Source organism: Cervus canadensis, chromosome 18, assembly GCF_019320065.1.
Source record: "Cervus canadensis isolate Bull #8, Minnesota chromosome 18, ASM1932006v1, whole genome shotgun sequence".
In the NCBI taxonomy this organism is placed as follows: domain Eukaryota; kingdom Metazoa; phylum Chordata; class Mammalia; order Artiodactyla; family Cervidae; genus Cervus; species Cervus canadensis.
This window is the reverse complement of record NC_057403.1, coordinates 26,213,125-26,233,515: the sequence shown is the minus strand read 5'-3', so window position 1 is coordinate 26,233,515 and position 20,391 is coordinate 26,213,125. Positions and strand designations below refer to the sequence as shown.

The 20,391-nt window shown below is 45.1% G+C and overlaps 1 protein-coding gene across 3 annotated transcripts in view; it reads left to right on the top strand.

The window, feature by feature from the left end:
• The first annotated feature begins 19 nt into the window (after positions 1–19).
• Positions 20–20,391, top strand: part of WDR62 (WD repeat domain 62) — a 47,155-nt gene continuing 26,783 nt past the window's right edge. For 2 of the 3 annotated variants that reach the window (XM_043437252.1, XM_043437250.1), the window contains exons 1-9: positions 20–552; positions 10,083–10,174; positions 11,800–11,862; positions 14,219–14,276; positions 14,524–14,694; positions 15,856–15,993; positions 16,399–16,581; positions 18,950–19,110; positions 20,189–20,378. In XM_043437252.1, the coding sequence (XP_043293187.1) occupies positions 376–552; positions 10,083–10,174; positions 11,800–11,862; positions 14,219–14,276; positions 14,524–14,694; positions 15,856–15,993; positions 16,399–16,581; positions 18,950–19,110; positions 20,189–20,378 (1,233 nt within the window). In that variant the 5' untranslated portion in view covers positions 20–375. The remainder of the gene's footprint in view (positions 553–10,082; positions 10,175–11,799; positions 11,863–14,218; positions 14,277–14,523; positions 14,695–15,855; positions 15,994–16,398; positions 16,582–18,949; positions 19,111–20,188; positions 20,379–20,391) is intronic. The other variant, XM_043437251.1, reaches the window with a different exon arrangement.

Here is a 20,391-nt window from a genome sequence, read left to right as displayed (position 1 = left end):
ACATCCGGGCGACTGCTACTGCGAGGATAGTCGGCCTGGGGTGGCGGTAGGGGGCTTTGGCATTAGCCTCGTAAAAGTTCAAAACTGACATTCAGTGAATGATGAAAACACAGACGGGATTAAAAAAAACTCCACAACGCTCGATCAAACATCTAGCTAAGAAGCCGTGGCTCCACCCAGCCAGAAACCCCGCTCCACCTCTTAGCCCTCATTGGTCAAAAGCGCCGCGGGGTAACCCAGAGATTGGCCAGACCAGCAGCCCCCCGCGTCCAATGGGCGGCGGCGCCGGCTTTCCCGCGGCCGTTCGCTATTCAAGTGGACCGTGGCGGCGGCGGCGGTTGAGGAGTGTAACGGTCGCCGCGCTCCGACGCGACGATGGCGGCCTTGGGGCCCGGAGGCTACGCGCGGAATGATACAGTTGAGAAGCTGCCATCAGTCATGGCGGGAGTTCCGGCGCGGAGGGCCCAGTCTTCCCCGCCCCCGGCTCCACCGCTCTGCCTCCGGCGGCGGACGCGACTCCCGGCGGCTCCGGAGGACACGGTGCAGAATCGGGTGAGGAGTTGCTTGCCTTGTCCATCTCAGTTCCAGGTTCCCTGCTCTTCCTTGGTCCCACCCTTAGACCCTTGGCCCCGCCTATCAGTCCCCGGCTGGTACCCTTCTGGCTGCTCTCTGGCCTGTTGTATCCCCTAAATCCCGCCCCTAAATGAGGCTCCTCCCACTTCCGCGTCTCCTCCTCTCTCTCGGGTACTGCCCATCACCCCTAGTCCCACCTCTCAACCCCTGGCCCCACCCTCAGCCTTTAAAAAAACTTTTTTTTATTGAATCATTATTGCTTTACAGAATTTTGTTTTCTGTCAAACCTCAATATGAATCAACCGTAGGCATACATATATCCCCTCCCTTTTGAACCTCCCTCCCGTCTCCTGCCCCATCCCAGACCACTAGGTTGATACAGAGCCCCTGTTTGAGTTTCCTGAGCCTTACAGCAAATTCCCTTTGGTTATCTATTTTACATATGGTAATGTAAGTTTCCATGTTACTCTTTCCATACATCTCACCCTCTCCTCCCCTCTCCCCATGTCCGTAAGTCTATTCTCTGTGTCTGTTTCTCCACTGCTGCCCTGTGAATATCAGTATCATTTTTCTAGATTCCATATATATGTGGTAGAATATGATATTTATCGTTCTCTTTCTGACTCACTTCACTCTGTATAATAGGTTCTAGGTTCATCCACCTTTTCAGAACTGACTCAAATGTGTTCCTTTTATGGTTGAGTAATATTCTATTGTGTATATGTACCACTACTTCTTTATCCATTCATCTATCAATAGACATCTAGGTTGCTTCCATGTTCTAGCTATTGTAAATAGTGCTGCAGTGAACAATGGGATACATGTGTCTTTTTCAATTCTGGTTTCCTGAGGGTATATACCTAGGAGTGGGATTTCTGGGTCGTATGGTGGTTTTATTCCTAGTATTTTAAGGAATTTCCATACCATCGTCCCACCAACAATACAAGAGCATTTCCTTTTCTCCACACCGTCTCCAGCGTTTATTGTTCGTAGAGTTTTTGATGATGGCCATTCTGACCCATGTGAGGTAATATCTCATTGTAGTTTTGATTTGCCTTTCTCTAATAATGAGCGATGTTGAGCATCTTTTCATGTGTTTGTTAGCCATCTGTATGTCTTTGGAGAAATGTTTAAGTCTTTTTCCTACTGTTTGGGTTGTTTGTTTTTCTGGCATTGAGTTGTATGAGCGGCTTATATATTTTGGAAATTAATCCTTTGTCAGTTGTTTCATTTGCTTTTATTTTCTCCCATTGTGAGGGTTGTCTTTTCACCTTGCTTATAGTTTCCTTTGCTGTGCAAAAGCTTTTAAGTTTAACCAGGTCCCGCTTGTTTACTTTTATTTCCGTTACTCTAGGAGGTGGGTCATAGAGGATCTTGCTTTGATTTATGTCATCGAGTGTTCTGCCTATGTTTTCCTCTAAGAGCTTTATAGTTTCTGGTCTTACATTTAGGTCTTTAATCCGTTTTGAGTTTATCTTTGTACATGGTGTTACACATACCATACACAAGTGTTGGTATGTGTTCTAATTTCATTCTTTTACATGTAGCTGTCCAGTTTTCCCAGCACCATTTATTGAAGAGGCTGTCTTTGCCCCATTATATATTCTTGCCTCCTTTGTCAAAAATAAGGTACCTATAGGTGCATGCGTTTATTTCTGGGCTTTCTATCTTGCTCCATTGGTCTATATTTCTGTTTTTGTGCCAGTACCATACTGTCTTGATGACTGTAGCTTTGTAGTATAATCTGAAGTCAGGAAGGTTGATTCCTCCAGCTCCATTCTTCTTTCTCAAGACTGCTCTGGCTATTCGGAGTCTTTTGTGTTTCCATATAAATTGTGAAATTTTTTGTTCTAGTTCTGTGAAAAATGCCATTGGTAATTTGATAGGGATCACACTGAATCTGTAGATTGCATTTGGTAGTATAGTCATTTTCACAATATTGATGTTTCCTACCCAAGAACATGGAATATCTCTCCATCTGTTTATGTCATCTTTGATTTCTTTCATTAGTGTCATAATTTTCTGTGTACAGTTCTTTTGTCTCCTTAGGTAAGTTGACTCCTAGATATTTAATTCTTTTTGTTGCAGTGATGAATGGGATTGATTCCTTAATTTCTCTTTCTGGTTTTTCATTGTTAGTATATAGAAATGCAAGTGATTTCTGTGTATTGATTTTGTATCCTGCAACTTTGTTAAATTCACTGATTAGCTCTAGTAATTTTCTGATAGTATCTTTAGGGTTTTCTATGTACAGTATCATATCATCTGCAAACAGTGAGAGCTTTACTTCTTCTTTTCTGTTCTGGATTCCTTTCGTTTCTTTTTCTTCTCTGATTGCTGTAGCTAGGACTTCCAGATCTATGTTGAATAATAGTGGTGAAAGTGAACACCCTTCAAAAAAAAAAAAACAGAAAGTGAACACCCTTGTCTTGTTCCTGCTGTTAGGCGGAATGCTTTTAGTTTTTCACCATTGAGAATAATGTTTACTGTAGGCTTATCATATATGACCTTTACTGTGTTGAGGTAGGTTCCTTCTATGCCTATTTTTTTGAAGAGTTTTAATCATAAATGGGTGCTGAATTTTGTCAGAGGCTTTTTCTGCATCTATTGAGATTATCATATGGTTTTATCTTTCAATTTGTTAATATAGTGTATCACATTGATTTGCATATATTGAAGAATCCTTGCTTTCCTGTAATCAAATCAACAACTTGACCATGGTGTTTGAGCTTTTAGATATGTTGCTGAATTCTGTTTGCTAAAATTTTGTTGAGGATTTTTGCATCTATGTTCATCAGTAATATTGGCCTGTAGTTTTCTTTTTTGTTGTGGTCTTTGTCTGGTTTTGGTATCAGGGTGATGGTGGCCTTGTCAAATGAGTTTGGAAGTGTTTCTTCCTCTGTAATTTTTTGAAAGAGTTTTAGAAGGATAGGTGATTAGCTCTTCTGTAAATGTTTGATAGAATTCTCCTGTGAAGCCATCTGGTCCTGGGCTTTTGTTTTTTGGTAGATTTTTGATCACAGGTTCAATTTCAGTGCCTGTAATTGGGTTGTTCACAATTTCTATTTCTTCCTGGTTCAGTCTTGGAAGATTGAACTTTTCTAAGAATCTGTCCATTTCTTCCAGGTTATCCGTTTTATTGCCATATACTAATAGTCTTTATAATCCTTTGTATTTCTGCATTGTCTTTTGTAACCTCTCCTTTTTCATTTCTAATTTTGTTGATTTGATTCTTCTCTCTATTTTTCTTGATGAGTCTGGCTGAGGCTTATCAATTTTGTTTATTTTCTCAAAGAAACGGCTTTTAGTTTTATTAATCTTTACTATTGTTTCTTTCATTTCTTTTTCATTTATTTCTGCTTGGATCTTTATGATTTCTTTCTTTCTACTAATTTTGGGGGTTTTTTGTTGTTATTGTTCTTTTTCCAGTTGGTTTAGGTGTAAAGTTAGGTTGTCTGTTTGATATTTTTCTTTTTTCTTGAGGTAGGATTGTATTGCTATAAACTTCCCTCTTAGAACTGCTTTCACTGTATCCCATAGGTTTTGAGTTGTCGTGTTTTCATTTTTACTTGTTTCTAGAAATTTTTTTATTTCCCTTTTGATTTCTTCAGTAACCTGTTGGTTATTTAGAAACGTATTGTTCCCTATGTGTTTGTGTTTCTTACAGTTTTAGTCTCGGCGCTGTGGTCAGAGAAGGTGCTTAATATTATTTTAATTATCTTAAATTTACTAAGGTTTGATTTGTGACCCAAGATGTGGGTAGACCTATCCTGGAGAATGTTCTGTGTGCACTTGAGAAGAAGGTGTATTCTTCTGCATTTGGACGGAATGTCCTGAAGATATCAGTGAGATCCATCTCATCTAATGTATCATTTAAGACTTGTGTTTCCTTATTAATTTTCTGTTTTGATAATCTGTCCATTGGTGTGAATGGGGTATTAAAGTCTCCTACTATTATTATGTTACTGTCAATTTCTCCTTTTATGTCTGTTAGTGTTTGTCTTAAGTATTGAGGTGCTCCTATGTTGGGTGCATAGATATTTATAATTGTTATGTCTTTCTCTTGGATTTATCCTTTGATCATTATGTAGCGTCCTTCCTTATCTCTTGTAATCTTCTTTATTTTAAGGTCTATTTTGTCTGATATTAGGATTGCTACTCCAGCTTTCTTTTGCTTCCTTGCAAAATGTATTTGCATGGAATATATTTTGGCATCCTCTCATTTTCAATCTATATGTGTCTTTAGGTCTGAAATGGGTTTCTTTTGGACAGCATATCTATGGGTCTTGTTTTTTTATCCATTCAGCCAGTCTATGTCTTTTGGTTGGGGCATTTATGCCTTTTACATTTAAAGTAATTATTGATACATATGTTTCTATTGCCATTTTCTTAATTGTTTGAGGTTGATTTTGTAGATCTTTTTTCTTGTATTTCATGACTACGTAAGTCCGGTTAACATTGTTGTAAAGCTGGTTTGGTGGTACTGAATTCTCTTAACTTTTGCTTGTTCAAAAAGCTTTTTATTTCTCCATCAATTTTGAATGAGATCCTTGCTGGGTACTGTAATCTTGATTGTAGATTTTTCCCTTTCAATACTTTAAATATATCCTGCCATTCCTTTCTGGCCTGTAGAGTTTCTGCTGAAAGATTAGCTGTTAATTGTATGGGGTTGCCTTGTATGTTACTTGTTGCTTCTCCTTTGCTGCATTTAATATTCTTTCTTTGTGTTTAGTCTTTGTTAGTTTGATTAGTATGTATCTCAGCATGTTTCTCCTGGGTTCTTCTGTATGGGACTCTTTGTGCCTCTTGGACTTGATTGACTATTTCCTTTTCCATTTTGGGGAAATTTTCAACTATAATCTCTTCAAAAATTTTCTCATGCCCTTTCTTTTTCTCTACTTCTGAGACCCCTGTAATTCAAAGGTTGGTGCATTTGATATTGTCCCAGAAGTCTCTGAAACTATCCTCCGTTCTTTTCATTCTTTTTACTTCATTCTGCTCTTCAGAAGTTATTTTCACCATTTTATCTTCCAGCTCACTGATTCATTCTTCTGCTTCAGATGTTCTGCTATTGATTTCTTCTAGAGTATTTTTAATTTCAGTAATTGTGTTGTTTATCTCTTTCTGTTTATTCTTTATTTCTTCTAGGTCTTTGTTAATTGATTCTTACATTTTCACCATTTTGTTTTCAAGGTTTTTGATCATCTTTACTATCATTATTCTGAATTCTTTTTCAGGTAGTTTGCCTATTTCCTCTTCATTTATTTGAACTTCTGTGTTTCTAGTTTGTTCCTTTGTTTGTGTAGTATTTCTCTGCCTTTTCATTATTTTATTTTAACTTACTGTGCTTGAGGTCTCCTTTTCCCAGGCTTCAAGGTTGAATTCTTTCTTCCTTTCGGTTTCTGCCCTCCTAAGGTTGGTCCAGTCATTTGTGTAAGCTTTGTATAGGGTGAGATTTGTACTGAGTTTTTGTTTATTTGTTTGTTTTTCCTCTCATGGGCAAGGCCAGTGAGGTGGTAATCCTGTCTGCTGATGATTGGGTTTGTATTTTTTTGTATTGTTTTGTTTGTTGTTTAGATGAGGCATCCTGCACAGGATGCTACTGGTGGTTGGGTGATGCCAGGTCTTGTATTCAAGTGATTTCCTTTGTGTGAGTTCTCACTATTTGATACTCCCTAGGGTTAGTTCTGGAGAAGGCAATGGCAACCCACTCCAGTACTCTTGCCTGGAAAATCCCATGGATGGAGGAGCCTGAAGTCCATGGGGTCGCTAAGAGTCGGGCACGACTGAGCGACTTCACTTTCACTTTTCACTTTCATGCATTGGAGAAGGAAATGGCAACCTAGTCCAGTATTTTTGCCTGGAGAATCCCAAGGACGGCGGAGCCTAGTGGGCTGCTGTCTATGGGGTCGCACAGAGTTGGACACGACTGAAGCGACTTAGCAGCAGCAGCAGCAGCAGGGTTAGTTCTCTGGTTGTCTAGGCTTTTAGAGTCAGTGCTCCCATTCCAAAGGCTCAGGGCTTGATCTCTAGTCAGGAACGAACATTCCACAAGTAGTTTGTTATGGCATTAAGTGAGATTAAAACAAATATCCAAAAATGAGAAACCGAAGATGAACCCCAGACAAATGGCAGTTACAAAATCAGGCAAAGAATATACACATACACCCACAAGCAAAGTGAAAACAGTCCAACAAAAATAAAGTACAGTAGATTGACCCAGCAAACAAGGTAAATCAAAAATTATATTTACCAGTTAAGAACAAAACTAACTAAAGCACAAACTGGAAAACAAAACTAAAGCAAGGTGTCAAGTGGGGAATAAAGCAATGAAAAAAAACTAACAAATATGTTGAGAGGAAAGGAAAGAAAGAATAGATATGCAGAGTTAAATAGAGGTAGATGAAGACAATTTATATACAGTAAAGATTACCGCAAGGGGAAAAGAACAGTAGGAAAGGCAAACAAAGGCGCCCTCAGCCTTTGGATCATTCCAGGGTTCCTTCCTGATTTTATCCTTTGAAACGCATTATAGTTGTGCTAGTCACCTCCCAGTCCTTCTTTCCTGCTTGTCCCCTCAGTCACCTTTAGAAGTCTTTCTGAGCCCTTACACTTTTGTTGACCTCATCCCCTGCTGGGTCTTTAGGGTCCCTACCAGGGTTCAGTCCCCATTGCTACTTTTTCCAACTCTCCCTGGGCTCTAGCCTGCCTTCCCTCATCCCCCCTTCTCTCTCCTCTCCCTTAGCACGGTGGGATGCTTATTCCATACTGCCGCCTTCAATTGTGGAGAGGATGTGAGTAATATTTAGAATCTCAGCAGCACTGCGAGGGGAGGGGGGAGGGACATGGGTATAGACCAGTTCTCTAAATCCTGAGATGCAAAACTTTTAGAGTGGGTAGAAGAAATTCCAATTGTACAGCAGCAACTTTTAAAAATATATTTATTTGTTTTTATTTATTTTGACTGTGCCCGTTCTTCGTTGCTGTGTTGCAGACGTTCTGTAGTTGTGGCAAGGGGTGGGGGCTACTTGTGCACAGGCTTCTCATTGCGGTGGCTTCTCTTGTAGAGCACAGGCTCTACAGGGCAGGCTCAATAGCTTTGGAGCAGGGGCTTAATTGCCCCAAGAAGTACGGAATCTTCCCAAACCAGGGATTGAACCTGTGTCCGCTACATTGGCAGGGAGATTCTTAACCACTGGATCACCAGGAAAGTCCACACAGCAGCAATTTAAAAAATCATTCTCCCAACTTGCAGAGCTGCCAAGTCTGTTTTTATAAAATGCTGGTAACAATAGCCATGGTGTTGCAGGGAGATGAAAGGAAATTGTGAATATGCCAGATAAAGGGTCAATATTGCAATACCTGAGGGTGAATCTTGATCCATGGTTTCTAGGAAACCATGCTCCATGGTTTCCTGGCTGCAAGTTGCTGGGCATGTGCCTGCTCCTCACCTCTCTGGCCACACTTCCCTTGTCCTTCCTCTCACAAAGGTCCTGTCACACTGGCCTGCTTTCTGTTTTCTTGAGACTCCAAGTTCTTTTCTGCCTCTTAGCCTTTGTGTTTGGTGAGTCCTCTGGGCTTTTTGCTGCAGTCTACCTGACTGGCACCTATCCTTCGAGTCTCAGGCTGAATATCTCTACCCTGAAAGGCCTTCTACTAAAAAAAAAAAAAAAAGAAAGGCCTTTTTCTTTTTTTATTCCTCTGAGAGGCCTTCTTGAACCCCAGCCTAAAGCAGTCACCCACCTCAGTCTCTCACCCAGCACCTTATACTTCATAGCTTTTATCTCTTATGTTTCTGAAAGTGCCATGTGAGCTCTAAAGTGTATGAAGGAGAGGAATAACAATCAATTTCAGAGAGGTGGTTTGTGCGTGCTAAGTCGCCTCAGTCTTGTCCAACTCTTTGCGACCCTATGGACTGGCTCCTCTGTCCATGGATTTTCCAGGCAAGAATATTGGAGTGGGTTGCCATTTCCTTCTCCAGGGGATCTTCCCAAGCCAGGGATTGAACACACATCTGTTAGTCTCTTCACTGGCAGAATGGCAGGCAGGTTCTTTACCATTAACTCCAGAGAGGCGGTATAGCAAGGTGGTTAGGAGCACCACCTCTGGACCCAGACTGCCTGGGCTTTAACCTCAACTCCTTAACCTGAATTCTTCTTTTTTTCTTGAACTTTTCTGTGCCTCAGTTTCCTCATCTGTAAAATGAGGATAATAATATAAATGTTACCTTATAGTTTATTTGTGAGGATTAAATAAGCTCACGTATCTTAAGTACTTAGAAAAACATTTGGCACATTGTAAGTACTCTATTGCTGTTAGTTACTACTGCTGTGATTGTGTATTCTGGGTGACTAATGTCATGTATTTTTCCTGTTTGGTGGTGCAGAGTCCATCCAGCTTGCCAAAGACCTGGTCTAAAAACGACCAGCTACGCTAATGCCCAGTAATGCTTATTAACAGATTAAAAAAACAACATGAGTTCCATTGCCTGGGTTAGTCCTGCTAACTTCTAGATGGGTTACCCTTCTAGGCCTCTCTTTCCTCATCTCTAAGGAGATGATGATGATAGTAACTATATCACAGGGTTATTGTGAGCATTAAATAAGTTAATACAGTTGTATAAACAGCGCCTATCTCCTGATCAGATGCTCAATAAATATTGACCGTTACTGTCCTCTCTCTGCCTCTCATTTCTGAGGCCCAACACCTTGTTTGAGAGTGTTTTACTTTATAATAATTAGAAACTAATCTCCTAAGAATATGAAAATATCACACTTTGTTAGTCCATACTCTGTAAATGTTTAATCAGCCATGATGGGGACTGGCTCATTTGACTTATTTTGCTTAGAGAATTTTTAAATTTTAAGTGTGATTGTTCCAGTTCACTAATGTCTTTACTCATTGAACCTCTAGACTGTCAATTTACTGAGCAAATGGACAGTGTCCTCTTGTGTTCACTGCTGTGAGCACAGTGCTGACTTTGAAACCAAAGGATGCCTGAGTGTGTATCCCAGCCTTGCTGCTCCAGATGTGGGACCTTGGCCCTGTGTTCTCATCTGTAAAACAGGGCTGATAACAGCGCCTTCTTCCCTGGGTTGTTGTGGGCTCTCGAGTCTTTCATATAAGACACTTAGAGACTTACTCTTTTCATTGAGGCCTTCTCCCCTTCCTCTGTCCTCTTAATTTCCTTCCCTGCTTAGTTTTTCTCTAATGCTCCCATCATCACCTGATATCTATTTTACATATCTGTTCTGTTCATTTCCTGTGTCTACCATCCCATCACCACTAGAATGTGAGCTGCAGGAGGACAGGGATTTGTCTACATTCCTCACTGTTCTATGCCCTATCACAGTATTTGCCCAAGCATTACTGAAGTGGATAAGCATTAGCTGCTGGTAGATGACCCTAGAAGCTCAATGGACATGTTGAAAGTAACGGACTGAATGTGTGACTGAGGGATGTGGGACCTACTGGGGCAGGTGCTTCTGATTTGGGCCTTTTCCCTGCAGGTATCACTCGAGAAGGTGCTTGGCATCACAGCCCAGAACAGCAGTGGCCTAACCTGTGACCCCAGCACAGGCCACGTGGCCTACCTGGCAGGGTGAGTGCGTCGGTGGCCTCGGCCTCTAATCCCTGATCCTGAATTCAGAGCCTCAAGTCTTCGATGAACCTCTCAGGGCCTCGGCTGTTCCCTCTGTAGACTGCAGATAATGCTGCCTGCCTCTGAAGGCTGTGGGAAGGATTCCACGGGCCCCTTTATGTCTAGAATGGTACCACCACGTGTGCGTGCTAAGAAAGCCTTATTGTGACTGCAGGCGAGAGGTAGCAGGGATTCTGGGAAACACAGGAGGTTAAGATCAGAGCCACGGTTGGTGTCAGGCAGTTAGTGTCCTAGCTCCACCACACATGCCCCTGTCCTAGCCTCTGCTTTGGTAAAACAGAACTAGTGATACCCTCCTCCTGGTAGTTAGAGAGGACTGAAGGTCATCTGCAACCATTTATCCCACAAACACTGGTCTAACCTGCACTGTTCTAGGCACCGAAGGGACCCCTCACCCCCGCAGGGCAGGGCAAGGCCATAGTAATTCCTGATGAACAGCATCTATTACTGAGTCTTTGGGAAGAAGCCGGAATACAGGACAAGGGGGGCTGTTGAATCTGACGGGTGTGGATTCACATCCCTACTCATTCCCTGATATGCTGGGGAGCCCTGGGCAAAGAACTGCTCTCTCTGGGCTTCAGTTTCATCGTCTATGAAAAGCAGCTAGACTGCTGACCTCACCTGGCGGTTGTGAGGAATTAAAGATGTTGTACACAGTAAGTCTTTCGTGGTTTCCCTGGTGGCTCACTGGTAAAGAACCTGCTTGCCAATGCAGGAGACGCAGATTCAGTACCTGGGTGGGAAAGATCCCTTGGAGAAGGAAATGGTAACCCACCCCAATATTCTTGCCTGGAAAATCCCATGGCAAAGGAGGCAGGCGGGCTACAGTCCACAGGGTCACAAAGAGTTGGACTCGACTTAATGAATGAACAATAGTAAATCTTTCTTAGACCAGAGCCTGACAGTACAGTTACTACAGAGGGAGTGTTCGCTTCTTTTTAAGAACTTGTTGATATTAGTAATAATGTTAAGTGCCCTAGAATTCTCAGCATAGATAATGGGGGAGGAGGGGACTAAAGAGAGAAGCATCTGAACAGAAAGAGCCTTTTCTATCAGTTCAGTTCAGTTGCTCAGTCGTGTCCGACTCTTTGCAACCCCATGGACTGCAGCACGCCAGGCTTCCCTGTCCATCACCAACTCCTAGAGATTACTCAAACTCATGTCCATTGAGTTGGTGATGCCATCCAACCATCTCATCCTCTGTTGTCCCCTTCTCCTCTCGCCTTCAATCCTTCCCAGCATCAGGGTCTTTTCAAATGAGTCAGCTCTTCGCATCAGGTGGCCAAAGTATTGGAGTTTCAGCTTCAGCATCAGTCCTTCCAATGAACATTCAGGGCTGATTTCCTTTAGAATGGAGTGGTTGGATCTCTTTGCAGTCCAAGGGACTCTCAAGAGTCTTCTCCAACACAACAGATCAAAAGCATCAATTCTTCAGCCCTCATCTTTCTTTATAGTCCAACTCTCATATAGCCTTGTCTATATGTGGGCTCTTACGTTGAGAGTGCAGTCATCCCTGGACCCCAATACTCCCCTCAGTTTGGGCACATTTTCCTCTTTCTCCCCAGCTGTGTGGTGGTGATTTTGAACCCCAAGGAGAACAAGCAGCAGCACATTCTTAATACTGCCAGGTAAGCTGGGGCCTGGGCAAAGGGTAAGGGTGGGATCAAGGTCCTGACACACCCCTCCTTCCCCACACTGCCTGGAGATGCTTGTAGGTGACTCATTCATTCACTCACTTGGTTCATTGACACTCAATTCAGATTCAGGTCTGCTCTGTGCTAGGCACTGTTCCAGGTGTTGGGAACACAGCCATGAACAAAGGAGATAAGAAGCTGCTCTCCATAGAGCTGACAGCTTGTGGGGGAGACAGACTAAAAGAGCTGACAAGTTACTAGCCAACCATCAGACCTTGACTGTGGCTATGGAGGAAATAATGAGGATGTGTTCGGGCAGGTTGGAAGGCAGAGGACCCTTATCAGAGTCTTATCAGAGCCCTCCCAGGGCTGAGACCAGGAGAAAGTGAGGAGGTGACTCATGTGAAGGTGTGGGGAGAGCATTGTAGGCAGAGGGGACGGCAAGAGCAAAGTCATTTTTGAATCTCAGGTTGAATAGTTAAGAATCTCAAGCTGTTTGAGGAGCAGTCAGGGTTTCATGGGTGAGGCTGGAGCCCCAGAAGTCAGATCACCTTGGGGAGTGGTTGACTATCATGCTGATTGCAAAGAGAAGCCACTAGAGGGCGTTTGTAGGCTGAGGGCTTAGCCACCCCAGCCCTGTAGCATGCTATCTATTTCCCTTCCCCACTTTCCTTTTTCCCATAGAATGTACTCCTTTTTGATATACTTTGTAATTTCCTCAGTGATGATATTTACTGTCTCTCTCTACAAGATGAGCTGTCTTGGGGCAGGGACTTTCTCTTAGTTAATTTCTGTGTCCCTATACCCTAGGTCAGTATCTAGGATATTGACAGCACTTCTTGCTTCCTGAATGAATGAATGTACTTTGGGTTTTAGAAAGATCCCTTCAGCTGCCACTTTACTGGGGAAGACTCTTGGCCCTGAGCAGGCCCAAATTGGTACCTGGGGTCCCATTGATCACTGTGTCATCCTTGGGCTTTGGTCCCCACTGAGTTGTGACATTAGGGAGGCACTCCACTGCAACTTTTTTTTTTTTTTTGGCTTGTGGGATCTTAGTTCCCTGACCAGAAATTGAACCTGAGACCTTGGCAGTGAGAGCTCAGAGTCCTAACCACTAGACCACCAGTCCTTCCCCTCATTGCAACTTTTTATTCTACAAATACTATACAGATAGCTCAAGCTTAGCTCCTTTGGCCCAGCTCTCCAGGTGGACAGGGAAGATATGGGTTTTCTTCTTCCTGTATAATCCCTAAGGCAGGGTCTCTGAGATATGATTTGGCAGATACAGCTTCTCTCTTAGAAGGGGCTTCTTGGACCCTTAGCTCTGACTGTGGGTTCTGTCACTGGTGATGAGTGCAGAGGTGGGTCCCCATCCAAGCGTGTTTATTCACTATGTGATCTCAAATGAAGTACTTCTTGTATGTATGTCTTAAATATCAGACTTACTCGACAACCTTCAAAGTTTTCTACACAAAAATCCAGATGCTCTCTCATTTTGGAAAAGTGAGAGGTTCACATCTCTGGGGCCCACATTCTCCATGGCAGGAATGGGCTGGAGCTTGGTGACATTTGTCAGAGTCTCCGTTGGCCAATTCTTCTCATCCTCCCAGTTGCCTCTCCAGTGCCCACAGGTGATAGAGTAGGTCACCTTGATCTGAAGCAGATAGCCAAAAAGAGTCCACTCTAAGTCACTAGTGGGTCTGTCTTAGGAGGCAGTGTGGGCAGAGTGGAAGTTTTCATCCTGGCTGCATTTCAGAGTCACCTGATCCCAGGCCTCACCCTCAGTGAAAGCTGAATCAGTTAGTCTAGAGTAAGGTGTAAGCACTGGCAATTTTTAGACTTTTTACATTGAAATAATTTCAGACTACAAGAATAGTACAAAGAGCATCTGTATACCTTTCACCCATATTTCCCAGATGCTAACATTTTACCAACGTTTGCTTTATCATTCTCTGTCTCTGGGAATTTTTTGCTGGTCAAGTGGTTAGGACTCCATGCTTTCACTGCCAAGGACCCAGGTTCAGTGCCTGGTTGGGGAACTACAATCCCATGAGCTGTGCAGTATCCACTCCATCAGGGCTTGAGGTTTGGGGGAGGAAGGGGCCTTTGCTTTTACAAAACCTCATTTCTCTGTGCACTGCCCCTGCTTCTCCTGGCTGCAGGACAAGGCTAGGAACGCACTGGGTGCTGTGCTGGGCCAGCTCACAGCACTGGCAACAGGGAACTGTGTTTGCTCACCTCTCCTGGCCTCTTGGGAACGAGGGGTGCGCCGAGTACTGTGAGCACAGCCAGGCTGGGGTCTGCCTGCCCACCCTCAGTACCAGTGATCAACCCCTTTCCTTGTCCCCAGGAAGTCTCTGAGCGCTCTGGCCTTCTCCCCTGATGGAAAGTACATAGTGACGGGAGAGGTGAGTGGTGATCATGGTGGGATGGGTGGGGAGGGGTCTTGGGGCCATTCCTCTGGCCCCAGCAGACCTGAGAAATCCCTGGAATAGCTCCTTCCTGGACCAGGAAAGCCCCATGGCAGATGCGGCAAGGGGCGGGGGGGATGGCTTTCAGGCACACCCTGGGGCAGTACCAGCTTCGGCCCTGACAGCCCCTCCAGCTTCACCTGGTGCAGAACCCAGCAGCAGTAAATGGCACCATCTTCCCCAGAATGGACACAGACCTGCTGTACGGATCTGGGACGTGGAAGAGAAGAGTCAGGTGGCGGAAATGCTGGGCCACAAGTATGGCGTGGCCTGCGTGGCCTTCTCCCCCAACATGAAGCACATTGTGTCCATGGGCTACCAGCACGACATGGTGCTCAACGTCTGGGACTGGAAGGTAAGAGCTGGTGGGTGGGTGGCAGACAGCCCGCCGCCAGAACACCCTGAGTCTCAGGCATGGGGAACTAAATGAGATAACTTGGTAAAGCGTTTATCCAACACACTTTTTGTTTGTTTAATAATTTTTACTTTTGACTGGGTCTTTGTTGTGCAGGCATTTCCCTAGTTGCAGCACTTGCGCTTCTCATTGTGGTGGTTTCTCTTGTTGCAGAGCATGGGGTTCTAGGGTGTGCGGTCTTCAGAAGTTATGGCTCATGACTCTAGAGCACAGGCTCAATAGTTTTGGTGCATGGGCTTAGTTGCTCTGCGGCATGTGGGATCTTCCCGGACCAGGGATTGAACCCGTGTCTCCTGCATTGGCAGACGGATCCTTTGCCACTGAGCCACCAGAGAAGCCCTATCCAGCAAATATTTCTTGAACACCTACTGCATGCCAGTCCCTATTTTAGGCATTTGTTGTAGGGCAGGTGATAAGCTCTCAACTAGTGGAACGTATCATTTGTTTTATACTGACCAGCTGTGACCTTGAGCAAGTGACCTAACCTTTCTGTGAGTCTGTTTCCTCATCTGTAACATGGATGTTATAGTATCTACTTTGTTGAGTTGGGAGAACGCAGGGTTATGCATTGGAAAGCTGGGCTTGGGAACGGCTGGGGGAGGACTTAAAGTTGGCAGAAGTGGGTGTCAGTCCTGGCTCTGTTCATCACCTGCTCTGTGACCTTGAGCATGTGACTGTCCTGCCTGAGCATGACGGGGTAGGGGGAGAAGCACCTCCCTCATAGGACTTTTGAGGGGCTTCCTGAGCTGTTCTGTGAAGGGCTCAGTGGGGCCCAGAGTGAGAGCCCAATCTCCAGCAACGTGGGTTGCATTGTCCTTCGCTTCTAGCTGTGGCCATCTTCAACACCATATGTGGGCTGCAGGGCTTGGACTCCTGAGGAGAGTTCTGGAACTTCCTCTCATGTGGAAGCCCTTCCAGGCCTCAGTCTCCTCTGTGTTGGGAATGATAAGAGGGCCACATGTAGGTTTCCCCAAAAAGAAGGGCCTGAGGAAGACAACCTTGGAGCAGGCGAGGGCAGGGAGACACAGGGCTGAGAGAAGAGGCACAAAGAGTCTGGTGAGGTGGGTGCTGGGGTGACCTTCTCTTCACTGATTCTTCCAGAAAGACATCCTGGTGGCCTCCAACAAGGTATCATGCCGGGTCATTGCCCTCTCCTTCTCAGAGGACAGCAGCTATTTTGTCACTGTTGGGAACCGGCATGTGAGGTTCTGGTTCTTGGAAGTGTCCACTGAAGCAAAGGTGCGTTTTCATCCCCACTCCCTCAGCAAGGCCTAGGGGAGAACCGTCAGGGGTAGTAGGGACTCCTGGTTCTACCATGATTCGGGGGCAGTGGCTGTCTAGCCTCTCAGTGGGGTGGCCTTCTGTCTCTGGGACTGCTCCCCAGATGCTGACTGACTGACAGAGCTGCCGGGAAACCTCTTCTCCCCTGCTGGGCCCTGGGGCCACCCCTCATTCTGGGCCTGTGGCCTCCAGCCACTCTGTCTGGAAGCGTGCGTGTTCTGTTCTGCCTTCTCCACTTGGAGGTGTTTCTGAGAGTTCTCCCATTTAGCTGTGTCCTGTCCACTGGTCAGGAGAGCCTGTCGTGACCTGGCCGGGGACTAGGCCATCTGTTCAGGGTCTCGCTGTGCCCCACTCTCCCTCCAGGTCACAGGCACGGTGCCCCTGGTGGGGCGCTCAGGCATCCTGGGTGAGCTGCATGACAACGTCTTCTGTGGTGTGGCTTGTGGCCGGGGCCAGATGGCAGGCAGTACCTTCTGTGTGTCCTACTCGGGCCTCCTCTGCCAGTTCAACGAGAAGAGGGTGCTGGAGAAGTGGATCAACCTGAAGGTACCCCAACCCCTCTCTCCGCTATCAGTGCGGGAAACACTCTTCCCATGACACGTGTCTCCAGAGACACACAGCACTGCCCTTGCGTCATAGCTGGTCACACCAGTTTGGGGTCTGATTTCTGGTTCTGCTTATTTGATTCTGGGAGAGGCTCTCTGAGCCTCGGTTTTCTCATCTGTAAAATGGGACTACTACTGTTTGCCTCACCAAGTTGATAGGGGTGTCCTATGGGATGGTATATGTAAGGCACTTAGCACATTGCCTGGCCCCTATAACGGGTCAGGGTTATAATTGCTTCCCCATCACTGTGTGATCCAGTTCACATTTGTTTTCTTTACTGGGCATTCTTGGCTGGTGGGAGGACCGCTTTTTTTTCCTTGTTTAATTTAAGGTATCATGTATTTAATACTTTTTATATTATTTTTACAATCAAAGACTATATAAAATACATAAAAATTTAGGATGCATGTGTATGTGTGGCTGAGCCCTCCACTGTTCATTTGAAACTATCACAACATTGTTAATCGGTTATACCCCAATACAAGATAAAAAGTTAAAAAAAATACATAAAATTTTAAACTAAAAAATGATGTATCAGTGAATTGCAGAACCGCTTTTCTTTAGGATCTGAGGGTTTGAGTCCAAGTTGTCTTTCCATCCTGGGATTGGGTGCCTGTTTGGCTGTTAGCAGACGCATCAAAGTTTTCCTGCTTATCCTATTCCTGCTGTTGCAGTTCTCCTTCAGACCTCAGCTTCAGGGTTAACAGCCTGGCAAGAGGCATGTAGAGAATTCTGAGCCTTTTCTGTCTTTCCTAGTTGGTTAAACATCATTTAAAAAAATTTTTTTTTTGTTTTGATTTTTAGTTTTTACAATGTTGTGTTGTTTCTGCCATACAGCATCACGAATCAGCCATAATTATACATATATCCGCTCCCTCTTGAGCCTCCCTCCCATCCCCCATCCCCCATCCCACCTCTCTAGGTCATCACAGAGCACCAGACTGGGCTCCCTGTGGTATATAGAGGCTCCTTTCCAGCATCCACTTTACACATATATGTTGATGCTACTTTCTCCATTCGTCCCTCCCTCCCCCACTTTTGTGTCCACAAGTCCATTCTCTATATCTCCAATCCTGCCCTGCAAATAGTTTCATCAATACCATTTTTCTAGATTCCGTATATATGCGTTAATATACGGTATTTATTTTTCTCTTTCTGGCTTACTTCACTCTGTATAACAGGTTCTAGGTTCATCCACCTCACTAGAACTGACTCAAATGTGTTCTTTTTTATGGCTGAGTAATAGTCCATTGTATATATGTACCACATCTTTATCCATTCATCTGTCGATGGACATCTAGGTTACTTCCATGTCCTGGTTATTGTAAACAGTGCTGTACTGAACATTATTTATTTTTCTCATTTGAATCCTCCTGCTAGAACTACTGAAGCTTTTAAGCAAGTCAGACGTTTTGATAGATAGATGCTTAGTCCCTGAGTAGTGGTCTTAGAGACTTCTTAGAGACTCAGAAACTGAGTCTGTAGATTTGGCATAACTACTGTAAGCTGTATCTAGAAGTTTGGCATGTCCTACCCCTTTATGTGCATGCCCTGGTTGAATGGATAGTCCTTCCTAAAAGATAGTAACTTTTTTCTGTGCTGCTTTGAAGTATATACTCTCTATGAAGTTATTTTTAAGGAATGTGGAATCAAATTTAAGCTTAAAATTCAGCACTTCTAGTGCAGGCGACCTCGGAGGTCACAATCAACTAAGGAGATATTTTCCATACACAGCTGAGTTCCTCTATAGCAATGACAACTCTGCCCCAGTTTATGCCTTTGTGTGCCTTTCTGCCACCTTTTCTTCTACAGTGAATGTACATTATATCTTGATTTCAAAAATCTTAAAATCTGCAAAAAATGGGTTTCTTTTTTTAAAAAATATTTTCTATTTTATGTTGGGGTATAGCTGATTAACAATGTCATGATAGTTTCCAGTGGACAGCAAAGGAATTCAGCCATGCATATTCATGTATCCATTCTCCCCCAAACTTCCCACCCATTCAGGCTGCCGCATGACATCGAGCAGAGTTCCCTGTGCTGCACAGTGGGTCCTTGATGGTTATGCACTTTAAATATAGCAGTGTGGACCTATCCATCCCAAATTCCCTCTCTCTACCTGTAACCTGCCTCCTGGCAACCATAAGTTCTTTTTCTAAGTCTATGAGTCTCTTTCTGTTGTGTAAGTAAGTTCAAAAAATGGGCTTCTTAAATCCGAAAACTGTAAAGCTTTACTGGAGGCCCAAGGCTGACCCGATCTGGGCCACGTGAAGCAGCAGGTCCACTTGGGTCCCCTTTGCCCCCACAGGTCTCCCTGTCTTCCTGCCTGTGTGTCAGCCAGGAGCTCATCTTCTGTGGCTGCACTGATGGGATAGTCCGCATCTTCCAAGCCCACAGCCTGCAGTACCTCACCAACCTGCCCAAGCCGCACTACCTGGGGGTGGATGTGGCCCAGGGCCTGGAGCCCAGGTACTGCCCAGCACGGGGAGGGAAAGGGGCCCACCTAGAGTCTGTCTGCCAGTATCTACCCATGCTTCCTGATCCATCTGCTTACTGGCCGCCCTGGGCTGGAAGCAGGATACAGACCCTAAGGAGGCAACAGAATCTCGTGGTGTCTGTAGTCTAATGCGTACATGCGCAGTCGCTCAGTTGTGACCCTGTGGACTGTAGCTCACCAGGCTCCTCTGTCCAAGGCATTCTCCAAGCAAGAATACTAGAGTAGGTTGCCATGCCCTCCTCCGAGGGATCTTCCCCATCCAGGGATTGAACCCGAGTCTCTTATGTCTCCTGCATTGGCAAGCAAGTTCTTTACCACCAGCACCACCTGGGAAGCCCCAAGGTGCTGGATGATGGATGAGTACATAAACATTTGAAAAATAAAAAAGATCATTTCAGATAGTCGTAAGTGCTTTGCTGAAATAAAGCAGGGACTCCAGGAGAGGGTCTTGGGATGGGGGTGTGTTGATTGGGTGGCTGGGGGAGGCCTCTCCAGTGAGATGAAGCCAGCTGTGTGGAGAGCTGGGTCCTGACAGCGAATGCAGAGGCCTTAAGGGAACAGCACACTTGGCCCAGTGTGTTATGGGGACAGCAGGAGGCCATGTCGCTGGAGCCCGATATGCCGGGTGGGGGAAGGGTAACAAGTGAGAGCACTGATGGAAGCTGCTGAGGGGCTTGGAGCCTATCCTGACTGGTACAGGGATTTTTGATCATGTGTTGAGGCCAAGAGAGAAGGCCATGATCCTGTGCTCAGAGAGGATGGATTTTGTGCCAAGTAAAATGATGGGAGAGAAATGTTGACAGAAGTAAAAAACTCAAACACTCCCAGGGGCCAGGTGGAAGCTTCCAGTTTACAACCTGTGTATTAGAAGCAAAGCAAAGGAAGAAGATGGAGGAGCGAGCAGTGGAGTCGGACTGGGAGAGCTGGGTTACCACAGAGATCATCAGGGCTGGCACTGCCAGGCGGGGGGCTGCTCGGGTGTCACCAGAGGCAGCTGTCACTGCTCACAGTGGCATTGGTGGCAACTGATGACTCACGTGGCCCTGTCAGCTTCCTCTTCCACAGGAAGGCAGAGGCCACCTACCCGGATACAGTGGCGCTGACCTTTGACCCCACACACCAGTGGCTGTCCTGCGTGTACAAGGACCACAGCATCTACATCTGGGATGTCAGAGACATCAACCAAGTAGGCAAGGTGTGGTCGGAGCTCTTCCACAGCTCCTACGTCTGGAACGTGGAGGTGAGCCCCTCTC